We start from the raw sequence: 25,608 nt of genomic DNA, 5'->3' as shown, positions 1-25,608 counted from the left end.
GTTCTCCTTGCTAAGGTGTTGACTGCACTGTTTCCTTCTCCAGGCCGTCACAGTCTCCACAGTGGAATGTCAAGTCTCCAGCCAGGAACCAAGGCCACCCAAGAGCCGGCCGGAGGGCCCTCCGTAAGGCCCCCCTGAAGACAGCCAACTGAGACCTGCATTTCCTGTATGGAAGGGGAGAGGGTGGTGTGGCCTGCACCCACATGCAACAGACTGACAACTCCTGTCTGGGGATCAACACATCTTTGTGCAGCTTGGGTTTGGCTAGCCAACCCTCCATATTTCTCTTTGTATCATTATAGCGGAGACAACATTAAGCTATTTAATACTGTGATACTCGATATAGAGTATCAAACCCTCTGTGGTAAGTTACAATCTGGTCTTTAAGGAACACAATTTTAGAAACCAGCTTTCTTCTGTGTGTCTATAGCTTGTGTGAATTCAATATAAAAGATAATAATTTTGCCCTTAGCTAATGGCAAATTTTTGAAATATTTTTCTATTATTTATAATTGCAAATTTTTATTAAAAGAGGTGTACAGTCTTTCTTAAAAAATAAAGGTCAAATATAAATATAACCTAGCATTATAATTTTTCTGGCTTTGGAGCAAGGCTTTATTGATGGTCTTTTAACATTGCATTAAGTATTTAAGATCAGATCTTTCCCATTAGGGTTTAGTTCATCTGCTCACCTGCCCTTTTCCCATAGAGAAACTTGGTCTCTCTTGTGTCCCGACAGCCATCCCCATTAGTATATTAGGTAGGTAAACCCTGCTTGTGATAGAATGGCTTCTTGACCGTTAGCCAGAGCGGTGGTCCTGAGATGTGAGGCTGCTAGGGACTGCTGCAGCACTGGGCATGCCGTGCGCCTCCTGGACAGGTTCTGTCTCAGGAACCGCCAGAGTAGCCATTGAATGCTCTGCCTGTTGGGGGACGAGCATCTCCTGTAGCGCTCAGCAGGTCAGCAGGTTCGACAGTCCTTCTCTTGCCTTCCGAGTAATGGGGTCCAGAGGCATGCTCCACCATACCCTCCCCTCCTACCCCTATGCTAACCCAGGACCATGCATGCCTAGGCAATGTCTAGGGACCACCTGGTCCCTGTACTCTGTCATAAAGAAGCTCTGACAGTTGGTGGCGTGAGTGTCATACCTGCTCTTGAGTGAATGACTTGGCTGCAGTACAGGTGCTGATTTCCTTAGCGTGAAGCAGTGGGTGTGTAACCAAATGCTAAGAATTCAGGCCAAACCTAATTTTGTTAAGTTTTTATAAATGAGTGAGGTGGTGTCAGTACAAGTCTGTAATGCCTATGAACAGCTTCAGTCAGGCCAGCACCAGCCTCTTTGGAGTTTCTTCAGTCATATTCACATGAAAGAAGGCTTTAGGGCACAGAGGAGTAAAAGAGGGGGCAACATGGCTACCCTGTTGCTGTAACAGCCACTGGAAAGCCAGTGTCTTATCCCACCACCCCACTCCAGCCCACTAGAGTGGCAGCTATCCTCTTCCCAAGAAAGTAGAGGGACAACATCTAAGGCAAGAGAGACCAGGCTCCTGAACAGACACAGACACCCCCCAGCTGTTCCTGCTAACATCTTAGCATATAGCCTTCAACATAACACAAGAAAAACGGGGTGCTTCAAGTAGTCAATGAGAAAAGGAAGAGAAATGGAAAAAAAGAAGTTGAGGTATAAGGAAATTATGACAGAGTGTCTAACATCTCTAAAACCTCCCTGTAGGTGCAAGGCAGGATCAGGCACTCCTTAGCTGCCCTAGCTTCTAACCCCTTCATAGCATAAGTCTAGCGTGGGAAAGTGTTTGGGACCAAGAGCATCTGTTCTTGAAGAGCAAAGGCTTTGTAATGGTATTTCTAATGTCCCATAAAATAAACAGTGTCTCGGACAGAAAAGGTTTACAATTAAAATGAGAACCTGCTTTTGGTCACCACCGGGCTCTGCCCCCTCGTTGTACTTCCTGATATCCTTCAAAGAGCGGTGCTGGGCATGGCGGCTTGTCCTGGCGGAGACGGCCTGCAGTGCTGAGACTCTTGTCACCACAAAGAACCTTCTTTTTAAATATTACTGTGGTTGAAATGTTCAGTTTCAAAATTGCCTTTGGTCTCAAATGCACTTATCAACTAAACAAATATTTAAAATGACTTTTACAAGCCAGCGCACTGGCTTTATCTTAGAAGCTACCCAAAACAGACGGGGGTTCTGTCACAGGCACTCAAAATCTAGGAATCACTGGCCACTGGCCTTCCTCCGCTTCCTGCCTGAGACCAGCCCAGAATACCACCAGTGACCATTTTACTCAGGTGCAGAGCTGAGGTGAGGGCTGTGCAGGTTAAAGTGGACATTCCATCCCACACAAGATAGGAATGGTGAACAGTGACTTAGCTAACCCCAGACCACCCAGCTAGAACTGCACAGGGCCTCTCTGGGAGTAGGAAATCTTAAGATTTCAGGGTGAGGCCATGCAAAACTAGCCCAGGAGTTCTCAGAGTTCCTTGATTAAAAAAAGATGCAAACATGACTAGATTGGAATTCTTTAATGGTTTCCTAAGCAACAGATGTCAGACAGAGTAAGTTTTCTTATGAAAAATGCTAAAACTTCTTTTGAACAAAGGAATATTCAGCCAGCCTCCTTAAGAAAATTCCTTAAAAGATTTTATTACTGGTATTTTCCAATTGAACACTAGCAGCCTGAGCCTTCTACCTTAAGTTGAACTCTTAAAAAAATAAGTTTTGAAACACTGTATGGCAATATATTTACAGTTTATATAGAAATTTTCAATAATCAAAATACATCTTTAGCAAAAATTTAGAATGTTAAATTTTTATAAAATAAGCAAGACCAATAGAAAAGGAGACTTCAGTACCATTTCAGACTTAGCTTAAGACAGAGGTTCTCCTAACTCCTGGCAACTCTTGGGAAGGAGAGTTCCTGGGGTAAGAGCCCTCTTCGCAGCAAGCAATTTCACCTTTCTGATTTGGGTTTTTTATAAAATGCTGATTCCAAACATATTTTCCAGGATGGAAATGACAATACTGGCCAATCAACAGAGGCAACACGGTGGGTTGGGGTCCAGGGAGCAAGGCACTGCCTGAGAACCTTCCTGGGGCACTGTCACAGGCATCAGGTGACAACTGCAGCTGCAGCCGGCCTCATTCTCATCCTCTTGGCCAGGGTTGTCCTGGCAGCTAAACAGCCTGGGGCAAAAACAGTCCAAATTGCCCTGCATGGGAGAACTAGACCAGAAAAGCCTTAAGGATCACTCTAATCCCCATAAGGAGATCAGGCTAGCAACAGTCTGTGTCTACATCCATCTTCAGGAGGATTTCTTTTATTCTTGTGGCTTATTAAAGAAGAACTTTGGCCAAAACAAAAAAGCTTCTGCGTGTCTAGCTTTGTTCAGTGCTCTGGGCTCCCAGCAGCCCGTGACCAGTTTCCAACAGAAGCACTCGCATGTGCTCTCCAGCCGACAGGTTTCAGATAACAAAGGACGATTTGTGTCTGAAGTCACCCTGCAAAGGCAGCACAAAGAATCAACTCAGGGGCTTTATATAAGCTAATCTTGTCCCCTAAATATGAAACCAGGAGCAAAACTGAGAGATAACTATATCCTCACTCTTCAGCAGTAACCTCTATTAGCGCTCATGAGCTGGTGAGGAAGGAGTTACCGCACTGTAATCCCCAGACCCTGAGAGCCACTGGGTTCCAAGCATTCGAAAGTTTTCCTGGTAGACACAGCTGGAGCACAGGGTTTCTGCTCTCACCTCCTCACTTGTCCGGATGTAGTTGACACCATCATGCTTCCCCGGGCTCTTATAACTGTGAACAACAAGAAGACAGCTCAGCAATGCAGCTAGGCTGTTAATACAAGTCTGAACCTCAGACAAGGCAGGCATACCTTTCTCCATCTTGTTTACTGCTGATAAAGCAGCCTCTTCTGTATGCACAGCAGATGCCCATCGTAATCACAGCAAGAACAATAAGGACAACAAGGACTCCCCCAACAATCCCAGCAACGTTCAAATCATCTGCAGAAAAAGTTTGTAGACAGAGATGGTGTCAGCTTACCATAGTGGGTCAACCCTATGCTGACCCACTTACCCCGTCCACTCATGCCCACTCTAACCAGAAAAGGAAGCTGATCCGTTAACATCTCTCTGGATAAGAAAATACAGGCTACCATAGCCCCTGATATCATAAAATGTACTGAGATATGGATGGTTCAAATGCAGTTCTACTCAAAGCCACTGAAAGACGCTTACCAGTGTATAAAGGCTTTAAAGTCTTGTAAATATTATTCATGGAGAAACGGCTATATTTATATAGCATCAAGAGCCAGGATCTCTGAGGAAAGTAACCTTCCTAGTTTATACAGCCTGCCTTTTGCTGGAGATGACTTGAGGAAAAGAAAAGCTTCAAATCTGAGCTGTAAAAACCATCAAATGCAAACTTGACCTTCCCCTTCAGCTGCTGCCTGTCCTTGGCCCTAGAATTTAACCGTCTGCAGTCTTCCAGGCAGAGGCTCTAGTGGTTTTCTCCCTCTACACAAATAAAGATGCTTGAAGAATGCGGGAAACCTTCCTACACCAGTGAAATTACCCTAAAGTAATTCCCAAACTGGACCGATGACATGCATTAGAATGTGACATGGACATGGACACAGACACGTGGGCAAGTTCGGGTGATCCCTGGATGGTGTATGCAACAGTCTTCTGACAGGCTAGGGAAACACTGCTCTGGGTGTCCACACCTGAGAATGGAGGATGGTCCCAAGTGGCTCAGCTCACCCTATCCACTTCTTCCCAACACCTAACGATGGATGGCATCACTGGAGAAAAGCATGAGGCTTTTGAGTTTCCTGCAAAAATAGCTACTCTAACTGGCTAGATCCCAGAGGCCCCTCAGGGCTCCCTACACAACTTCAATCATTTACTAAAATAATGTATTACACGTGGAGCAAGTTCTATGTCACATTACCAACACCCAAGCCCCCAGGAAGCTGGTCTGAGGGAGGATCTTCTCATGTAGACCTCATGCTCTTTTATACTCCCTGTCCGCTCCAGAGCTAACATTCAAGTGAAATGTTCTAGTCATTTCTGTCTTCAGTGTAAGCTTTTCCAGTGACTCACAGACTTCCATGTCCTGCCCCTCACACCTGGCTGCACCCGCGTCATTCGAAGCAATGCAGTAGTACTGCCCAGAATCATCCTTGTGGACAGCATTGAAAACCTGTTTTAGAAATGACAAGTATTACTTCACTCAACAGGACAAACTGAGTGGCAGACATCAGGGCTGACACCGAGGCGCCATCCCCTCAGCAGCAGCTCTCCTCCTCTCCTCCTCCCTCCTCCCCCTCCCTACCATTGCCCTCCCGCATTAGAGTTTAACCAGGACCTCCCTCCAGGATGCAGCGCAGAGCTAGGCCACAGCCACAAGCAGCCCATTTCACTTTCCCTCTGAAGTTGCTTAGACAAATACCAATACCCAGATCGGTTCACCGGATCACTCCATGCGCTGGGTATTTATTTCACAGACCAGGACACCTCCCTCCCTGCCAACGCGCCTCAAAGGCAGCATGTCCTTTGCACGTGGCCAAGCCATGCTGTTTCATTTCCTTTCCCTCCCATGTACCTACTCCCAGTAGGTTATTCTTTTTTTCTTTTTTTGTTTTGTTTTTTTGAGACAGTTTCTCTGTGTAGCTTTGGCTGTCCTGAAACTCACTCTGTAGACCAGGATAACCTCACATTCACAGAAATCTGCCTGCCTCCTGAGTACTGGGACTAAAGGCATGTGCTGCCAACTACCACCAGGCACTAGGAGGTTATTCCGAAGCAACTTCAAGACATGTTTAATCCATACGTATGTATCGCTATAAGGATTTAAGAACTATAATAATAATTCTGTTGAAAATGATTTAATATCAAACATCTGCCCAGTAAGCACATGATGTGTATGTTGCGTAGATTATTCAGACTAGGATTCTAATAACTTGAACCTACTTGTTTACCTGCCCCTTGGTCTCATCCAGATGTACAGGTTTCGTTTTGTTTTACCCCTTAACACTTGTTCACAGAAAAGCCAAAGCCACCTTTCCTGTATTTCTGATGTTCTAGGTTTTGCCTCTGCCTTGAAAAGGAGCCTCCCTGGCTCTCCTTACAGGCATCCTGGACTCCAACAAATGCATCTGCTTCCTCACCTTGGAGAAGATCTTACCAGAGTGCCTGTCTCCGAGTTCACGCGGAAAGAGGAATTCTGGAACCTGGGATTGGCTCTGGAATCTGTAGGCAGTGGCACATGGTTGCGGTACCAGCTGTAGTGAGGCCGGGGATAGCCCTCGCTCTCTTGGCACTGCAGTGTTGCCGTCTTGCCCACAGGCACAGCCGTGGGAACTCTGCAGACAGGGGTCACCGGCTTCACTGCAGGCAGAAGATGTGTTGGTGTTTAAAATCCCAGCATGAGCCTGCCACACCTAAACCTAATGTGACAGAGCAGCTCTAGGCCCACAGCCCCCCACCCCACCCCCCGCTGCCTGCGGTCGGCACCCCTCTCACTGAGTTCATCCCCGCTCACGCATCCAACCTGTCTCCAGTTCCTCCACCTTCAGGAGGAAGCTGAAAAGGAGGCTGCAAAGGCAGCTCCTAAGGCCAGGGAGGAACACAGCAGGTGCGGGTCCTCATCCTCCCAACCCAACTCTACATAGCCTCACTGGCTCCCCCCAGGAACACAGCTCTGGAGGACTGAATCAAAATCTGAGCTAGTCTCTTATTCTAGAGCTAATGATGGGCTCGCAGGGCTGGCCCGGGGAGATGCTGCACATTAATGGGGCTTACCCTGCACAATCAACTCAATGGTAATCTCATCAACTTCTTTGCGGTCACTTAGAGCAACGACTTCACAGCGATAGATGGCTGAATCCGACCGTGTCACATTCCAAATCCTCAGGGAAGTTTTTCCAAACACATCTGTGCGACCTGCAAGGTCTCCTATAAAAAAAAGAAGACACAAGATACTAGACACTGGAAGACAGTGTGGGGCTGGACTTGATGGCAGAGCAAGAAGACTGCACAGTGCCCTCTGTCCTGTCCTCCCTGGGTGAGAGGCGTGAATGTCATGAGGAGAGGACTGACTTCTCTCCATGTGCCTGGTATTTAGGACAAAGCCAGGAACCTTATTTCTCTTTACTATTTCCAGGATGAGATAATTAATTCAAGGAAAAGTTAAAAGAAAATTAAAGGAAAATCAAATAAACATTAAAAACAAACTGTACAAAGGATGTTGTGGCTATCCACATGAAAAAGGAGACCGCTGACCCCTGGCTGCCTCCCTAGTCAACAAACACAAAGAGTTGAACAAGAGCTGGGCATTTATTTGCAATATTGTAAGCTTATAGGAATTGAGTCTGAGGTTAGCCTAGGCAACACAGTAAACTCAAGGCCAGCCTTAGCAAACTGCAGCCTCAAAAAGTAAAAGCTTAACAGCCTTAAGGAAAAAACGGGCCTAAAGTTTTTAGATTTATTTACTGTGTGGAAATTTAGATTATTTACTGTGGAAGAGTGGTCTGCCTGCATGTATGTCTGTACAGCAGATAGATGCCTGGTGTGTGGAGTCAAACCCGGGTCCTCTACAAGAGGACCACTGAGCCATCTCCCCCAGAAGGCAGAATCTTCATGACTTTGGCTTCGGTCATTAGATTTGACAACAAAGACACAAGCACAAAAATTTGGGGTTATAGTAGATTCTGTCAAGTTAATAGCTGTGCTTTAAAGGATACAAGCAGCTGAGAAGGCAGTCTACACAGGGAGAGACTCCAAGCCATGTCAGAAAAAGGACTCACCTCTGCAATGTATTAATCTACAACTCAATGGAAATAGTGGTTTTAAATAAACCTAACAGTTGATCAGATGTTTCTCCCAAGAAAGTCTACACTGCCCACTTTGCACACAAAGAGATGAAACCCCACTGGGGTATCTTATGCCCTCTAAGACTAGTAAGAGAAAGGTCAGATGATTACCAGTGTGGGTGTGCCTATGGGGGAAGCACTCAAGTGTGAGTGTGAACAGAGACCAGGGCTGGGCACCCGGCATGCTCAGTGGTAAAGGACAGTTACTACTTTTGCAGAGGATCCAGGTTTGGTTCCCAGCAGCTGTTTGGTGGCTCACAACCATACATAACTCCAATTCCACGGGAACCATGCCCTCTTCTGACCTCTGCACACCCGCCATCAGAAGTAGTGCACAGACCTATGCAGGCAAAATACACATATAAAATTTAAAAAAAAAATGGTGATGCCACATTGGAAAGCTGTCTCAAAAACTCACCATGCAGCTCCCGTGCGGCCCAGTAGTTGTGTACTCGGTCTTCACACAGAGATGAGTACAGAACACTGATGTGACCTGCGGACAAAATGGCAGTGCAGAGGACAGTGGGCTCTGTTCATACCTTGAATCTTGTTGTCAAAATACACATATGTGGTTTGACCATCTTGGATTTTCTTCCATTCAATCCTAGGGTCATTTGTCTGTGAGTCTGTAATGATGCAAGACAATTCCACACCTGGAGAGCAGTGGGAGAAAGATTATAAGGTTAAACTTTCCAAAAAACAATGAAAACATTAGTAAGGATCTCACTACAGCCAACACATCTTCCCTCAGACACCCACATCTGTTATTTGAGTGTTCTTTGTTGTGTAGATACAAGGATAGGCAGGAAACAGATGGCAGCCAGTGTGCCCTGCAGAGTGTGATGCTAGTCCAGCACACACACCAGCCATTCTGAGCATTCTTGGCTGTTACACACAGGGCAGTGGGGGCTGGAGGGATGGCTCAGAGGTTAGGACCACTTACTGCCCTTGCAGAGAGCAGTTCAATTTCCAGCATACAACTATCTATACTCCATCTCCTAGAGATCCAGGCCCTCTTCTGGCCTGTGCAGTATCCTCCTGACATGTACATAGACAGACACACAGTCATCAATAAATATTTTGGATGAAAATAGATTGGGTGTGATGGTGTACACTTTTAATCCCAGCACTTGGAAGGCAGAGACGGCCAGACCTCTTGGAGTTCTAGGCCAGCCTGGTCTCTGTAGTGAACTCCATGCCAGCCAGAGATACACAGTGAGATCCTGTCTCAAAAAATATATAAATATGTCAATAAATAAACACAATAGAACAGGTGCTGGGTTGGCTGCAGAACTGCCCAATATCCACTAGAGGGCCCCATCCCTCTCCATGTTTCCTTGTACTTACTTTCAAATTCATGTACCACTGGGTTTCGGTTGCTGGATTTGAGATTCACTGCCTCTATCATGCAGCCTGAAGGAGAGAACAAAAGTAAAATCAGCCCATAACAGCAAGAAACACTGCGTAGAGGCCACAGCTTTTCCTTCCATGTAAACATGGATGTCCATCTCAAAGCACGGGGGGTGGAGGGTGGGAAAGTACACCCTCCGCAGCGCTGTACAGATAAACAGTGGCTCATGTTTTCCTTCGTTCCTCATGGTCTAAAAGAATTTAAGGGAAGAGCTTTAAAAGTGGAAAACCCAGCTATTAGTACTACTCACAACAACAAAGAACAGCACTAACGAAGGCCCAGCAAGCTCTGACCAGGGTGACTGTCCTGGGTACCCTAATGAGCCTCGGCCTGCCTCTCTGCTCCAGCTACCCTGGTAGGCCTTGCAGGCATGCTGTTTGAGACACGGTCTCTCGCCGGTCTGGAATCCCGGATGAGGACAGAACGTGTGGCCAGTGACCCTCAGTGACATACTGGCAGTGCCGGATGACGGATGTGTGCCACCACACCTGCTTTCTGACACAACTTTAGAGACCTAACTAAGGTCTTCAATATTTTCAAGGTAAGCACCCTATTGACCAAATTATCTCCCTAGCCTATATTTTATTTATAAATGGCACTCGGTATCTTAGGCTGGGCTTCTATTGCCGATAACGCCCATGACTAAAAGCAACTTGGGAAGGAAAAGGTTGATTTCATCTTACAGCTCTTCACAGTCCATCACTGCGGGAAGTCAGGGCAGGAACCTGCATGCAGGACCTGAAGCAGAAGCCATGGAGGAATGGTGTTTACTGGCTTATTCCTCATGGCTTTCCTAGGTGCCACCGGGGCAGGGGTGGCCCCACCCACAATAGGCTGGGCTCTCCCACATCAGTCACTAATCGAAAGAACACCCTCACAGACTTGCCACTGCTGTGGCTGTCTACTAACCTGATTTGTAAGTCCTGCTATGGCTGTCCACTAACCTGATGTAAGTCCACTGCTGTGGATGTCCACTAACCTGATGTAAGTCCACTGCTGTGGCTGTCCACTAACCTGATGTAAGTCCACTGCTGTGGCTGTCCACTAACCTGATGTAAGTCCACTGCTGTGGCTGCCCTCTAACCTGATGTAAGTCCACTGCTGTGGCTGTCCACTAACCTGATGTAAGTCCACTGCTGTGGCTGCCCTCTAACCTGATGTAAGTCCACTGCTGTGGCTGTCCACTAACCTGATGTAAGTCCACTGCTGTGGCTGCCCTCTAACCTGATGTAAGTCCACTGCTGTGGCTGTCCACTAACCTGATGTAAGTCCACTGCTGTGGCTGTCCACTAACCTGATGTAAGTCCACTGCTGTGGCTGCCCTCTAACCTGATGTAAGTCCACTGCTGTGGCTGCCCTCTAACCTGATGTAAGTCCACTGCTGTGGCTGCCCTCTAACCTGATGTAAGTCCACTGCTGTGGATGTCCACTAACCTGATGTAAGTCCACTGCTGTGGCTGCCCACTAACCTGATGTAAGTCCACTGCTGTGGCTGTCCACTAACCTGATGTAAGGCCAAACTGAAAAAGATACCACTGGCTTCAGATGCAGGACAGAAATCAACTCACACCGACCAGGAAACTAGTACACTGTTGCAGAAGGTGCTATGTAAGTGGCTAAGGAGAAAAGACATCAGTGTCCTTACCCAGTGCTCAGCACTGCATGCTACAATGTTGACCTGCTGGCAATGTATGGCCACTGGTACAATAATGACGTGACTTTGGGGGTAACCCTGATCCACAGGAATTATTTCATGTCTAGTATTAGGAACTTGGTCAAAAGCTTATAGCTTGGGGATCCTACAGCTGGTGCTTTGCTAAATACCTCTGTTGTCAAACTGCTTTCTAAAGATTTATGTTTGTGCCCACAGATCTGTGCTTCTCTCGCCTTGGACAGAGAAGCGTCTTTTTGAGGTGCGGAGTTGTTAACACACAGACTCATAACTGGTCCAAGTGCTGAGTATAACTACTGAAGAGCACTCAGCTGTGCAAACATCATCATTTCAACTTCCCACCATCCACAGCTCAGGGAACTTTGCAAAGCGAGGTGGAAAGAACATAAAGAGCAGGGGCTGGAGAGAAGAGATGTGCAATGCTCACTTCTGGATATGCCACAGCTGTTGAGTGCATCAACTCCCGGCATCGGTGCTTACTATCGTGCCGGAAACCAGCACAAGACTAAGCAGGTCAAAAAATCCCAGCGTGGATGAGGGAGGGCCTAGGACCCCACTTCTTTCAGAGGAAGTACTGGCAACTGAAGTCTTCTGAGAAAAAAGGAGTCAAACTTTCTTTGGGGATGCAGATGCTGATAGGTTGCTCATGTTGCAATGGATATCTACCCAGTCACTCATGTGCATATGAAGAGCACTAATGTGACTCAGTTATTAATAACAACAACAACAAAAAGAGGGAGGACAAGAAGCTGCAAGGGAAAGAGTGTAGGAGGCAGCGGGCTGTTGGGAGGAGGTGGAGATGTAATCAAAACATTGTATAAATGCACAGAGTTTTCAAAAGCAAATATTATTTAAAATAATAAATAAAAAGAAAGAAGTGAGGGCCAGGAGTGGTGGCACAGGCCTGTGACTCAGCACCAGGGAGGCTGAGGTTGGAAGAGCAAGAGTTTGAGGCCAGACTGTGATACATAATAAATCCAGGGCCAATTAGGGCTACTGACCTGGTCTCAAAACATAGGAGTTAGGGAGAGATAATAAACATCTGGAAATCCCTTATCTATGATCTAGGTATTTATTTCCCAAATGCTAAAATGGTCCAAACACAAGGACATCCTACAATGCACCAACCACAGGTTATTTGTAGCACAATGAGAGCAGGCAGGAGAAAAACTGACATCCGTGAATCCGATCAAAGCAAATGAAGCCGAGAGGGTCAGAGTACCTCAGGTCATTTCCGAGTGTTCATATCCTCTGGTTAAGAAGCTAGCTCCAAGAATTACCAGCACTCCACCCTTCTGGACATGACAACCCATAAGGCAAATCTGGGTTTTCTCTGGGAAAACTATAGTAGTCAGGATAAGGAAAACCCATCAGCTAAAGAGTATAAGATGTCACATATGAGGAGCCAGTCAGCAGTGTGCAAGGAAGACAGACCAGAAATGAACATAAACTTACAGACGGCATGATTTTGACCGGCACCAACTACAATGCATTGCTTCTTGTAGATCAGCTGACTATTCTGCTAAAGGAAATTATCATCCTGCCTGCAAACTGATGCTTATTGTAGAGAAAAGACCCAGCAAACCCTGCCCCACTTCCTCCGTCCCCCAGTTCTCTAAACAGGGCAGGGAGGCACACCGTGTGCTGGGATTCTACTGTGCGGCATCTCTCCGCATCATTGGGGCCAGCTAACAGCACTGTCACACTGACGGACTCAGCCTCCTCGCACCCTTAAGTTAAGTAAAGCCCCCCTGCAGCAGATACTTCCCAGGCAGCAACAAGCTCAGTCAAGAATCAAGCCCAGGAGTTTGGACTTATCATTCCTACATCATGATTTATTTCATTAATTTTCTTATAGGAAACAATACTAAAAATCTACCCAGAAATAAAAGAGGCAGCAACAGATCCGCACCATGGAGACTTTATACTAAAAGGAAGACATGAGTCAGCCCCTGACGTCTAAACTGATAGTCCATTGTTCTACCAAAATCCCTTCTCAGTCAAGTTTGCAAGGGAAGTGGCTTTTAAAAGGTCTTGGTGTGATGTGCAGTTGGCAGGGTCATCACCAACCCAACACCTCTTCCTCCCGCTCACAGCATGGAGCTGGGCTCAGGGAGAGGGCAGGGAACAGGCAAGATGAGGATGATAAGGCACACGAGGGGACACTGGCGCTCTGTCGGTCACGTGGCCGTCCTCATGGCCAGCACCCAGAGCTGCCGTGTTCTCCGTTTCCCCTTCCCTTTCCTTACCGGGAACAATTGAGGCACCTGTGGACAAGAACTGCAGTTTCCTCCTTCAGTGTTGAGAGACCTAGAGACTGCCAGGGTCGAGCTAGGATGGCGGGCAAGCTATACGCCAATCCGTCACTTGTTTAAAATACCATTTTCCTAAGTCAGACTCAGAAAGACATGTTTTCTCACTGCCAAGGGTGGACAGGGACTGGGGAGGGGCAAGTATGAGCAGAGTGTACTGGCGGGCACAGAGGAAAGCACCATGGTGAACCACTACACTAACTAAAGTAGGTAAAGGCAAGGACCCCTGTCCAACCCCTCACCCCGGAATGCGTACATTTTAGGGTTTGCTAAACAAAGGTAGCATAGCACCTACACTCGTGCTACGCAGGAAGCCTTGAGCAGCGACTCGTTCAGTGGGCCAGGCACCCATCTGTAGTTACACTCAGAAACAGCCGGCTGCTGGGCCAGGACACCCATGCTTCCTTCTACTGCCCCAGGCCCCACACCCCACCCTGAATGACTCGCTATAAAATGCTTCTACAGCCTCAAGCAAGACCAGCCAATAACATAAAACACCGCGACAAACCCAGACTTGAAACCATGGGAAGTGCTGAACGGTGGAATGGCGTGTTCTGCACCTACTTGTTAGCTCTGCAGTCAGCTCTTTCTGGGTGAATGTTCTAAGGGCTGTGACACACTCAGAGAATGCAGCTCCAAGGGTGCCGACCCAGCCCACATTACACTGCTGAGCATCTACGTGCATCTTCCTTCATCTTCTCTTCCTTCTTTGAAATTAAAGCCATGCAAACAGGAGACTGGATCTACTGACTGGTGAATAAACCGCTACAATAGCGGGAGAAGAGGTCTGGATCTGTAACAGTGGCTTTCCTTACCTAGGGCCAGTCGGGCGAGGAGATCAGTAAGCTTAGCTTTTCATGGGAAATTATATTAACCACGATTTGTACCAATTACTATAAACCAGGATGAAAATTTTCTTTTAAAATTATTTCAGCCTACAATATGTTGTTGCTAAAACCTAGTTGGTGTGTGACCAGCTCTCAGGATTTATATTTAGCTTTCTGGCACTCTGTTCACTTTGTCTCTTGCTCAAAAGAAAACTTTCCCCTAACCAGAGCTCAAGCCGACAGGATCACGTCAGCACAAAGCACTGTGGGACTGTGCTGGCCCACTGGGGCTCAAGTCTAAATATAAAGCAGCAACGCAGGCTGATCCATGGCATCCACTGATGTTTACTGTTCAGAACAGAACACTTGCTTGTTCTGTACAGTGAAAGCCACCTTACAGAAAAGCATTTCAGTATAAAGCATCGTTTCAACAATGTCACAGCGTATTAGCCAACTTTCCAGGAATTTAAGGGCAAGAATTGAGGGAGAGTGAAGACAGAATGCTATTGTCCTGAACCATCCAATTACACATACAGCAGAATATAAATCATTCAAAACAGGTTCTGACCGGCCATGGCACAGCTTCAGGAAGTCCTGCTTATACCTACCAATGTGATCAAGGCCAAACTAAATGTCAAGAGAAGTTAACAGATCCTTTAAAATGAAGTAATACATGTGAGAGGACAGCACGAATATAAGTTTTAGGCCAGCTTGGCATACAGAACAAGACCCTGTCTTTCTTTTTTTAAAAAAAAAAAAAAAAAAAAAAAGCTGGGTAGTGCACACACCTTTAATCCCAGCATTCAGGAGAGAGGCAGGTAGACCCGTGAGTTCAAGGCCAGCCTGGTAAACACAGCAAGTTCTAGAACAGCCAAGGCTACACAGAGAAAACTTATCTTGAAAGAAAAAAAAAAAGGATCAGCCAAACAAGATGGTATTAAAAATAAATCTGGCTCGAATGGTTAATTTTATGTGTCAATGTGGAGGGTGCTTTTGCATAGCATTACTATTTAAACGGTAGAACTCTTGGTTCTCTGGTATCATTAGATCTTATCCTAAAATTGGCTGCAGATCTAAACAGACTAAAAAGCACCCTCCCTATGGGGGAGGAAGTTCTTCAGCAGAATGTTTGGGGGGGGGCTTGTGACATCACTGTCTCTCCAGGGTCACCAGGCTGCAGGGACACACTGTACATTCCAGCATGTCAGCTTTCATAATCAATCAATCAATCCTCCCCCCCTCTCTTTCTCTCTCACTTTCTCTCTCCTCTCTTCTCTCTCTCTCTCTCTCTCTCTCTCTCTCTCTCTCTCTCTCTCTGTGTGTGTGTGTGTGTGTGTGTTTTGTTTTTTTCAAGACAGGGTTTCTCTGTATAGCCTTGGCTGTCTTAGAACTCACTCTGTAGACCAGGCTGGCCTCAAACTCAACTCAGAAATCCGCCTGCCTCTGCCTGTGGAGTGCTGGGATTAAAGACATGTGCTACCACCGCCTGGCTCAGCCTTCATAATCTCAACACAATCCTCACCACACCTCTTCTCTGAAGGTCTGTCTCTCTGAAGAGTGCTGACGTGCTCATGCTCTACCATGGTACTTCTTAAAAGGACAATCTATGTCCACATACACTGTACACATGCTCAGAATTCTCTGAGGGAATCAGAGCACAGAGCCAAGTCAGATGAGATGTTGCTTCTATTTGATTTTACTGTCTCCTAGCTCAGGACACCAAAGATTTATTTTTTAAAAACTACTTTTATTTTTAATTATGTGTACATATTGGGGTGGAAGGTGCACAGAATACCTTCTGAGAGCATCACATCTCCTAACCAGGTGGCCAGGGTTAACAAGTGACTTTGTGCCACCTGATGCAGGTACTGCCTGTCACACTCAGGTCCTCTGTAGGTGTGATATACATTCCTGTCACACTCAGGTCCTCTGTAGGTGTGATATACATTCCTGTCACACTCAGGTCCTCTGTAGGTGTGATATACATTCCTGTCACACTCAGGTCCTCTGTAGGTGTGATATACATTCCTGTCACACTCAGGTCCCCTGTAGGTGTGATATACATTCCTGTCACACTCAGGTCCTCTGTAGGTGTGATATACATTCCTGTCACACTCAGGTCCTCTGTAGGTGTGATATACATTCCTGTCACACTCAGGTCCTCTGTAGGTGTGATATACATTCCTGATTGCTGAGCCATTTCTCCAGCTCCACCAAAGACTTCTTAAGCACAAATCTGATTATTATCAAAATAGTAAGACTCTGTCTAATAATGCCTGAGACAGACACGAGTAAAGAAATAGCTGTCCTGGAAGAAGTGAACACACACACACACCCCACAGTCCTCTCCTTTCTCTAAGATGTTGCTTTGTACACTTGAAAGAGAAGGTCTGGGACTTGTAGAGGGGAGAAGTTCTGTGTGCAGACTCTATGAGAAAAGACCAAGGAAAAGGGGAGCCCGCATTACACACTCTTCAGCACCAGACCTTACGAGGCAGTAAGACGGGGCCTCTGCACTACATCAGCACCAGACACTCTTCCAGGAAGCAGGACGGAAGAACAAGAGAGCAAATGGGCCTGAGGCCAGGTTCGGAAGGCAGACCGGCAGGAGGGGAAACGGGAAGGGAAAGAACCCCCCAGAGTAATAGCCGACCTCTTTTTATAACTGATCATTGATCCCCCTCCTCTTTAATCATTCAAAAAGTTTATACAACAAAAACATGAGCTGGATGGCATCCCTGCTTGGCTCCCCAAGAGCTGCAGCTGAGACAGGTATAGAACGGTGACAACTCTGGAGAGGGTGGTCAGCAGGTTCACACGAGCCCAGCACAGCAGTCTCTAGCAGCAGACTAGCAGCGCACCACCCTGGCCTCAAAGCTTAGAGAGACATCTTTTCCCAGGAGACTCATCTTGGAGGTACTGAGGCATGACAGTGGTGATGACTGAACACGTGGCATGAGTCAAGGCACATTCTTATTCTGTAAAACATCTCATCTGCAAATGCATCATCCCTAACACTTAACCTGACTGCAAACCCTAGCCTGATGCACCTGTGTGAGCCGGTCCTGTAAACACAATTTGCATGTCATTACAAATTCTGGTATCAGAGTCCCAAGACAAGAATATGTGCTCTTATGTGCTACAAAGAATATATTCAATTCAATTCAAATGAGATATATTCAATCCGACTCAAATATATACTGAGTTATATTTACATTCCAACTGCATAAACTCTGCAAGAATCTTCCGTCTTGCTTACATTCTACAGGCCCTCTCTGTCTCTGCAGCCTGAGGGGGGTGCACAGAAACAGCCTTCGGGGCCATGGTCAAGGGCAGTGAGGGGTATGGCCCTACTTTAAATGTAAATGGAATAGGCACTTCATGCTCCCAGACCTACCAGGGAAAGAAGGGATGAGATTTCTTCATCCCACTGTCATAGCGAGAAGAAACAGTCAAGCTACTCGACACACTCAGCTTTAACATGTTAAAGGAAAACTAAACGTGGTCTGAAAGTATCCAGTGTAACTGCAATGTTAAAGGACGAGGAAAATTAAGAATAGTTTTATGGAAAAAAAAAGAGTAAATTCAATTCTCATCTGTACAGTTTAAACTTCAGCTCAAAATAGGACAAGAATATGTACTACCAAGAATTTGTCTATTACAAGAAAGTCTTTTCTAAGTTATGACTACTGAGTTATATACTTAGAAATAAAGCAATTTAGTTGTATTTTTCTTTCCTCAATGAATACGAAAAATATTCACAAGAGCTATGTGCGCCAGTCGGGTGCCTCCGATCCCAGCACTCAGTGCAGTGAGCAGAAAGCAGAGCCTCTGAGGTAAGGCCTGAGGCACAGGAGAGAGGCCGGCGAGGCGGCAGCGAGGCCTTGTTCTACAAAAGGAAGGAAAAAACATTGTATTTTAAATTAAAGCATGAAAGAAATACGTGTATATTCAGTGGATAAATTATACAACTATATAAATAAATGTAGTCAATATAATTCAAAATAAATACTGTAGTGTTATGTGTAGTTTAAGGAAACAAGCTAATAAGAATAACCGCTATACTTTAATATCATATATATAATCATGACTATCTAAATTTCACTGAATAAATAAATTCACAAATACAAGAAAAAGGCAAGAATGAAAAAATATTTTTAAAGAGGTAGAAAAGAACAGAAAATCCATGGCCCAGTCAGAAGGCTGGGTCACTGCGTGAGGGGACTCGCGGGTACTAATGGCGGCAGGCTACAGAGTGTGCGAGCAGCAGTCTCCCGCTGGCTGACTCCAGTTTGTTTTAAATGGCTTCACCAAGGGTAAGAACAGGAGAGGTGCTATTTCAGCGGGAAGTATTTCTAACTCTCGCTGAAGGCAACCATTCCAGCCCAGAATGAAAACAAAACAAGGGTCGCCTAGACTTGCTCCTTTCTGTTGATTTCAGGTATCAAAATTCAATGAATTTAGTCCTGCCTAATCTACATGCTTTTTATGTCCAAGGCCACTGTGAAAAAAATGACCATGACATTGTCTCTGTTGATTTGGCTTAAACATATATACTATCCATAAATAAGTTACTTTAATTAAAAAAAAAATCAAAAGATTCCAGGAAAGATGACATAATGGTATTTCAGGAGTATAATGCTGCAACAGTGAACTCATGGCTACGCATTTGTAAGAAGCTGCAACAGTGAACTCATGACTAAGCAGTTTTTTTTCTTTTTTTTCTTTTTTCGAGACAGGGTTTCTCTGTACAGCCCTGGCTGTCCTGGAACTCACTCTGCAGACCAGGCTGTCCTGGAACTCAGAAATCCGCCTGCCTCTGCCTCCCCAGTACTGGGATTAAAGGTGTGCGCCCCTACTGCCCAGCCTAGAATTTTTCAAGAACTTAGAATTTAAGATCCTAACAAGTGAACTTGACCAGGGCAGTGGTGGTGTACACCTTTAATCCCAGTACTCAGAGGTAGAGGCAGGCGAATTTCTGAGTTCAGGGCCAGCCTGGTCTGCAGAATGAGTTCCAGGACAGCCAGGGCTATACAGAGAAACCCTGTCTGGAAAAACCGAAAGAAAAAAAAAAGAAAAGAAAAAGTGAACTTTACTGGATGGAAACTTAAAAAAAACATTTATTTATTTAATGTATATGAGTACACTGTTGCTATCTTCAGATGAGATCAGGCACGTTCAGGGTGGTATAGCCGTAGACCACTGTCACTGTCTCCAGACACACCAGAGAGGGCATCAGATCGCATTAGAGATGGTTGTGAGCCACCATGTGGTTGCTGGGAATTGAACTCAGGACCTCTTGGAAGAGCAGTCGGTGCCCTTAACTGCTGAGCCACCTCTCCAGCCCCCTATTGTATGGAAACTTAACAAAAGAATCTGCTAGGATGTTCAGGAAGCTAAACTGGAGGACAGAAGGTGACAAAGAAAACAGTTACAAATACCAGAACCTCATCCACTGGGATGGGGGGCGTGTGGGGGAGGGGGACCTACTGACAAGCGCATCTGAGAAGACACTGCACTGGAGCTTCCCCCACAGCAATGTGAGTTAGCAACTCAGATGGAAAAGATCTTTACATACGTAACAACCAAAAAATAAATCATGGTGTACATAGAGAACCAAGTTTCTTACAAGAAGAAAGGAGTGCACAAGGGCAATCAAAGCTTCTGTGCTGGGTTAGAAGAGATGCCGTCATAAACATCTCATTTAGTGTACACAGCTGGCACAGACAGACCAGTGGGCGTGCACTGAGAACAGAAAGGCATGCATCCCCTAGGCTGGTTCCACAGAGAGCCTGGAGGCGCACGCACCACCATGGCATTCTAACAGCATCCTCCAGTAACAGGACAGAGGGCACACTGGAGAGATGGATGATTCTGTCACCAGGAAATACAGGATGAGCCTTGTATACCAGAAGATTAAAACTGCATCAAAACAAATATCAAAAGTGTTAAAGAATGGGCTGGAGGAATGGCTCAGCAGTTAAGAGCATCTACTCCTCTCGCAGAGGACCTGGTTCAATTCCCAGCACCTACACAGTAACTCACAACCCTCTGTAATTCCAGTTTTGGTGGTCTGATGCCATCCACTAGACTCCATGGACTGCTATGCATATGCTACATACAAAATCCTGCAAGCGCACTGGAGAGACGGCTCAGCGGTTAAGAGCACTGACTGCTCTTCCAGAGGTCCTGAGTTCAATTCCCAGCAACCACATGGTGGCTCACAACCATCTGTGATGGTTGACACCTGGTGCCCTCTTCTGGTATGTGTCTAAAGGCAGCTTCAGTGTACTCATAAAAATGAAATAAATAAATCTTTAAAAGAAAATACTGCAAGCACACACAGATAAATATAAAATAAGTGATTTTCTTTTCAATTTTATAAAAAGCTGGGAGGCAGTGAGCACATGGCTTTAATTCCAGCACTGGCGAGACAGAAGCTGCTGGATCTCTGAGATCAGACACAGCCTGGTCTACAGATCAAGTTCCGGGACAACCAGAGCTACACAGAAGAGAAACCCTGTCCTGAAAACTGAAAAAAATAATAATAAAAACAGAAATTAAAACTATTTTTAAAAAAATCAAAGGACAAGAGCCATGTTGGTGATAAACAGTGATATCTAATAGTGATACATCACTCTGCAAGGGGACATAAAATTCCAAGAGTCATGTGCCTAACTAACTTCATGCAAAACTTACAAAAAAAGTTACAAATTTTTTGTAACTTACAAAAAACAAATAAGTTACGGGCAAGACATCTCACAATGGTAAGTATAAGATGTTCGACATCACTAGTGAGCTAAGGTAAAACCACAGTAAGACAGCAAGACACACTGGTAAGAACGGCCAGCAGTGAAAAGAATGAAATGACCACAATGTGATACAGACGTCAAACTTGCCATTTCCCCTGGGCTGCCAGGGAAAATACAAAGCAATTTGGAGAACTGACCTGAAAAACTGAAATATGCCTACTTTCCTAGCCATATTACCTAACATACAAAAAAGAATGAAATTATATTCAGAGCAACTATATGTTTGTTAATTACATACGTTACTAAGAACTTAAAATCATGCAAATACTGGTCAATACAAAGAGAAAAACAATTGGTGCTGTCTCACGAAATGCAGCTCTGCATCAAGGAAAAGGCTGACCTAAAGCAGCACGGGTGGCGCTCGGGGTAATGGCTGGGTGAGGCTGGGTGAGAGAAGCCCGATCGATGGAGTTCATCAGGTCTTATCCAGCCAGGTAACTGAGGAGGGAGGGCTCAGTGCGTAAGAGCGCATGCATGGTGTGCTTGCTGAGGACCCACAGCGCAGCCCACAGGGCCCTGCAACTCCAGCTCCAGGAGATCCGGCAGCATCTAATGCCCTCTGCAGGCACTGCACTACACTCATGTGCATACACACACACACACACACACACAGACACACACACACACAAACTAAAAATTTTTGAACAAATAAAATCCTTTTGAAAACTGCAGGAAATGTAAACTAGTGTACATACAAGTATTCATGAAGATCCCAAGAAGAATGGGGAACAGTAAAGAGGGGGTGACGAAGGGAGAGGTCACAGGGAAGACTAGGATTCTTGTGTGTGAGGCATGTGTCCACGAGGAACACTGTGCATGGTTCGAGACCCACTGGGGACAGCCAGACTGGTGGGTATGTCCACCACAAGGACCTGGAAATGGTGGCTATAGTCACTATTTTTGATGTGGTAGTGGTTGCAAGGACTTTCATATTTGTTAAATTTACCAAATTAGATATTGCATATTTAAAATTATACAGTTTGTCACATGGCAACTTATACCTCAACTGTTTTTTTAAAACTCCAAACCCAAAATTTAGTACTGATCGTGGACCAATTAAAACAGCAACTGGAGAACAGAGATGAACTAATGAATGCAATCATGTCTTCCTAGGAAAGGCTGAGGGAAGAGAAATGAGTTTGCTCTTTTTACACCCTTCCTGTATTCCCCATACTGGCATTCTATCCAACAAAACCAATTTTTAACTCAACTACAGAAGATATTCATGAAACGTTTCATTTTTCTGCTGTCTCTGTAGAAACCAAGGGGGGAAAAATAGATGAAAAAAATCATTAAAAAAAAGAAAAACAGGAAAACAGGCTAGGATGTAGCTACATAACAGCATTAATCTAGCATACAGGAGACCCAAATCTGATCTACCGCATAAGAAATGAGGGGGGAGGGGAGGGGAGGGAAAGGCAGGGGAGGGGAAGGGAGGGGAAGGGAAAATGGCCTCTCTGAGAAATAAATCTCGTGTCAACATTCTCATGACAGAAAAGAACTTAAAATGAACTATATGAATAAGCATGGTAACAAATGCCTGTAATCTCACACTGTAGAGGCTGAGGCATGAAAGATAAAATGTGAAGCCAACCTGGGCTGCACAATGAGATTCAGGCCAGTCAGGGCAACAGAGCAGCAAACCATCAAAATCCAAAAACGATCATCACCAACTCCCACCTTCCCTGCCCCCAAAAATGCTGTATATTCAGTGTTAGAAATGGAAATGTGTTTCAAACCAGACAATATAAACTACTATATTTATGTGTGTACATCAGATATATAATATATATATATATATTCTCATATAGAATTCCCTCGAGTGCTTGTTCTATGCCAGCCACCACTTTCCTAAACAACTTTTATATTCTTCTCAGCTCTCCTAGAAGGTACCTACTGTGACCATCCAAACTACAGACATGGAAACTCACTCAGCAGGATAATGTAGTCACTAAGTGGATCAGGTGAAAGGGAGAAACCCAAGAGGGTCTCCAGAGCAGGAGGGCAGAGTGTATACCCCACACAAAATTAACACACTCTGTCTTCACATGGTGTAAGACGCTAGCAGACACCTTCAATGTGAGAAAGGAAGGATGGAGACTAGAAACCCTGTCTCCTGGAAGGACTGAAGCAACAGACTGGTACTAAAGAACACTTACTATGCTGTCTTGTGTAGTGGGAAGGAGCTGGAGTGGCCACAGTGCCTGAGTAAATCACTTACAAGGTCATTAATGAAGCCCTCCAGCCAAGGACACTGGAAAGAGAGCACGCTGGCTACCCTGAGCCAGCGAAGCTTGTAAAGGAATTAGCCTAACAGGCTCCTAATTGTTTTGCTGTGTGAATCTTGAGCAGTAAACCTTTCACTGATAGTAACTGACACTGGTTCTGGAACTGGGTTGGGAAGAGGCCCGCCACCATTCACCACGCTGCCTGGGCTGTTACTGCTCCTCATTTATGAGATACTAAAATTAGTGCCTATCTTATAAAGAAGTTGACATTATTAAGGATTGCATACAAGGACTTATAAAATTCCTAGTACATAGCAATTACTCAATAAAAACTGAAATAATAAGCCGGTGGTGGTGTTGCACACCTTTAATCCCAGCACTTGGGAGGCAGAGGCAGGTGGATTTCTGAGTTTGAGGCCAGCCTGGTCTACAGACTGAGTTTCAGGACAGCCAGGGCTACACAGAGAAACCCTGTCTGGAAAAAAAACAAAAACAAAAAACAAAAAACAAAAAACAAAACAACACCAAAAAAACCCCTGAAATAATGAAAAAGTTAGCAGAGTAAGATGATCAGATTTCCTTTTAAGCTAGTGAGGTACTGCTGCAATGGATGGAAACCCTACCAGAAGAACACTATGTCCCAATAGAAGCACCAAGAAGCTCGCTTACTTTCTATTATACTTAGAATACTTCCTGGTTCCAGAGAAAAAGGAACGCCTTGTCTAAACCCAGACATTCTAAATGGAGACAAACCGAAATTCCTAACATCTTGAGTCACACCCCAATGATCTCAACATTAGGATATAGTTATTTCATCACTTGCTAGGGAGATGCTAAACAAACAAACAAGCAGCTGGAGAGATGGCTCGGTGATTAAGAGAACTGCTCACTACAAACTATACTGGACCACAGCATGATTCCCAGCACCCACACGAGGCAGCTTACACCTGCCATTACCAGTTTCTGCCCTCTTCAGAGTGCTGCAGGCACTACTCTTATATGTACACACACACACACACACACACACACACACACTGTAAATCTTTTTAAAAACTCATTAAAACACCTGTGTACATATACACACTATGTAAGCAGGGCCAAAGAAACAGTCTAATATAAGTTCAGACTGGAGAACCAATGTTCTAAGATTATTTATGGCTGACTCAAAGCAGTGTCTTAGTTTGGGTTTTATTGTTGTGAAAAGAAACCATGACCAAGGCAACTGTTATAAAGGCAATAGTTAACGGGGGTGGGAGCTGGCTTACAGTTTCAGAGGTTCAGTCCATTCTCATCGTGGCAGGAAGCATGGCGGAGTGCAGGGAGGCATGGGTTTGGAGGAGCCGAGTAGTCTACATCTTGACCCAAAGGCTGCCAGGAGGAGGGTCTCTTTCCCCACACTGGGCAGGAGCCTGAGTTCTAGGAGAGCCAAAGCCCGCCTGCACAGAGACACTCTAACAAGGCCACACCTATTCCAACAAGGCCATGCCTCCTAATAATGCCACTTCCCATGGGCCAAGCATATTCAAACCACCACAGGCAGCTGTTACATCTCAAGGAAGTCCCCAGACCAACTTTTAGCTGCTTCCCAATCGGAGTCCACCAGAAGAAGCTACACCCTTAAAGAATCCCACACACTCGCAGGCGCTATGCCTCTCTACAGTCCCCTGTGCCAACTGTTTACCTCTTGTCTGACCTCATCAAAGGAGACACACTGAAGACCTTGGGAGTCCTGTAGTCAGAGTCCCCCACTACAAAGGATTATCAGACTTCTTCAGGATCTCCTGAGAGTGATCACAGCCACTCCAGAACAGCTGTTAAGTCCAGAAAAAGTTAACTAACAGAAGCATGAGAATCCTGACTGGACACTACAGCTTAGGGATTCTCAACCTTCTTAATGTTGTGACTATATTACATGTCTTCATGTTGTAATAATCACATCATAAGGGTATTTTTGGTGCTATTTCACAACTGTAATTTTGCTACTATTGAGAATCATAATATAAATCTCTGATATGTAGGGCGGTCTTAGGTAACCCCTATGAAAAGGCCCTTTGACACCTCCCCAGGGGTCAGGACTACAGGTTGAGAATCACTGCTGCAGCTGAATTCAGAGCTTACAGTTACAGAATCAAGAACGTACTTAATGATGCTCCATGGGATACTCAGTGGTTCCCAGGGCACAGCACTTACTGTGGAGCTGGAGTGGAAAATCCACATTTTAATTTGCATCTGAATGTCAAAACCATTCTGTAAATAATGCCACATTAATTCAGCATTACACCAAGTAATACTTGAGAAGCCCCTCACTAAGACAGCACTGTTAGCTGCTTCTGATTGTTCGACTTTAGAGGAGGAGAGAGAAGCCCCGTGTTTACACGGCAGCCTGTCAGGGGCATCATCTTCCGTAATTATAAGCATCACCAAGCACAGCAGCATG

At 45.3% G+C, this 25,608-nt stretch overlaps 2 protein-coding genes across 2 annotated transcripts in view; one reads left to right on the top strand and one right to left on the bottom strand.

Annotated features, from left to right (window-relative positions):
- The window catches only part of Ncapd3 (non-SMC condensin II complex subunit D3), a 67,460-nt gene extending 66,914 nt beyond the window's left edge, over positions 1 to 546 (top strand). The window contains exon 36 of the mRNA XM_052188778.1: positions 44 to 546. Within this exon, the coding sequence (XP_052044738.1) occupies positions 44 to 152 (109 nt within the window). The 3' untranslated portion in view covers positions 153 to 546. The remainder of the gene's footprint in view (positions 1 to 43) is intronic.
- Positions 547 to 2,530: 1,984 nt separating this feature from the next.
- The window catches only part of Jam3 (junctional adhesion molecule 3), a 55,093-nt gene continuing 32,015 nt past the window's right edge, over positions 2,531 to 25,608 (bottom strand). Inside the window, exons 2-9 of the mRNA XM_052188777.1 lie at positions 9,257 to 9,322; positions 8,449 to 8,562; positions 6,840 to 6,992; positions 6,223 to 6,425; positions 5,139 to 5,238; positions 3,908 to 4,037; positions 3,774 to 3,828; positions 2,531 to 3,521 (exon numbers count right to left, since the gene is read on the bottom strand). Of these exons, the coding sequence (XP_052044737.1) occupies positions 3,486 to 3,521; positions 3,774 to 3,828; positions 3,908 to 4,037; positions 5,139 to 5,238; positions 6,223 to 6,425; positions 6,840 to 6,992; positions 8,449 to 8,562; positions 9,257 to 9,322 (857 nt within the window). The 3' untranslated portion in view covers positions 2,531 to 3,485. The remainder of the gene's footprint in view (positions 3,522 to 3,773; positions 3,829 to 3,907; positions 4,038 to 5,138; positions 5,239 to 6,222; positions 6,426 to 6,839; positions 6,993 to 8,448; positions 8,563 to 9,256; positions 9,323 to 25,608) is intronic.

Source organism: Apodemus sylvaticus, chromosome 7 (genome assembly GCF_947179515.1).
Source record: "Apodemus sylvaticus chromosome 7, mApoSyl1.1, whole genome shotgun sequence".
Taxonomy (NCBI): Eukaryota; Metazoa; Chordata; class Mammalia; order Rodentia; family Muridae; genus Apodemus; species Apodemus sylvaticus.
This window is presented reverse-complemented; position numbering and strand designations above follow the sequence as displayed.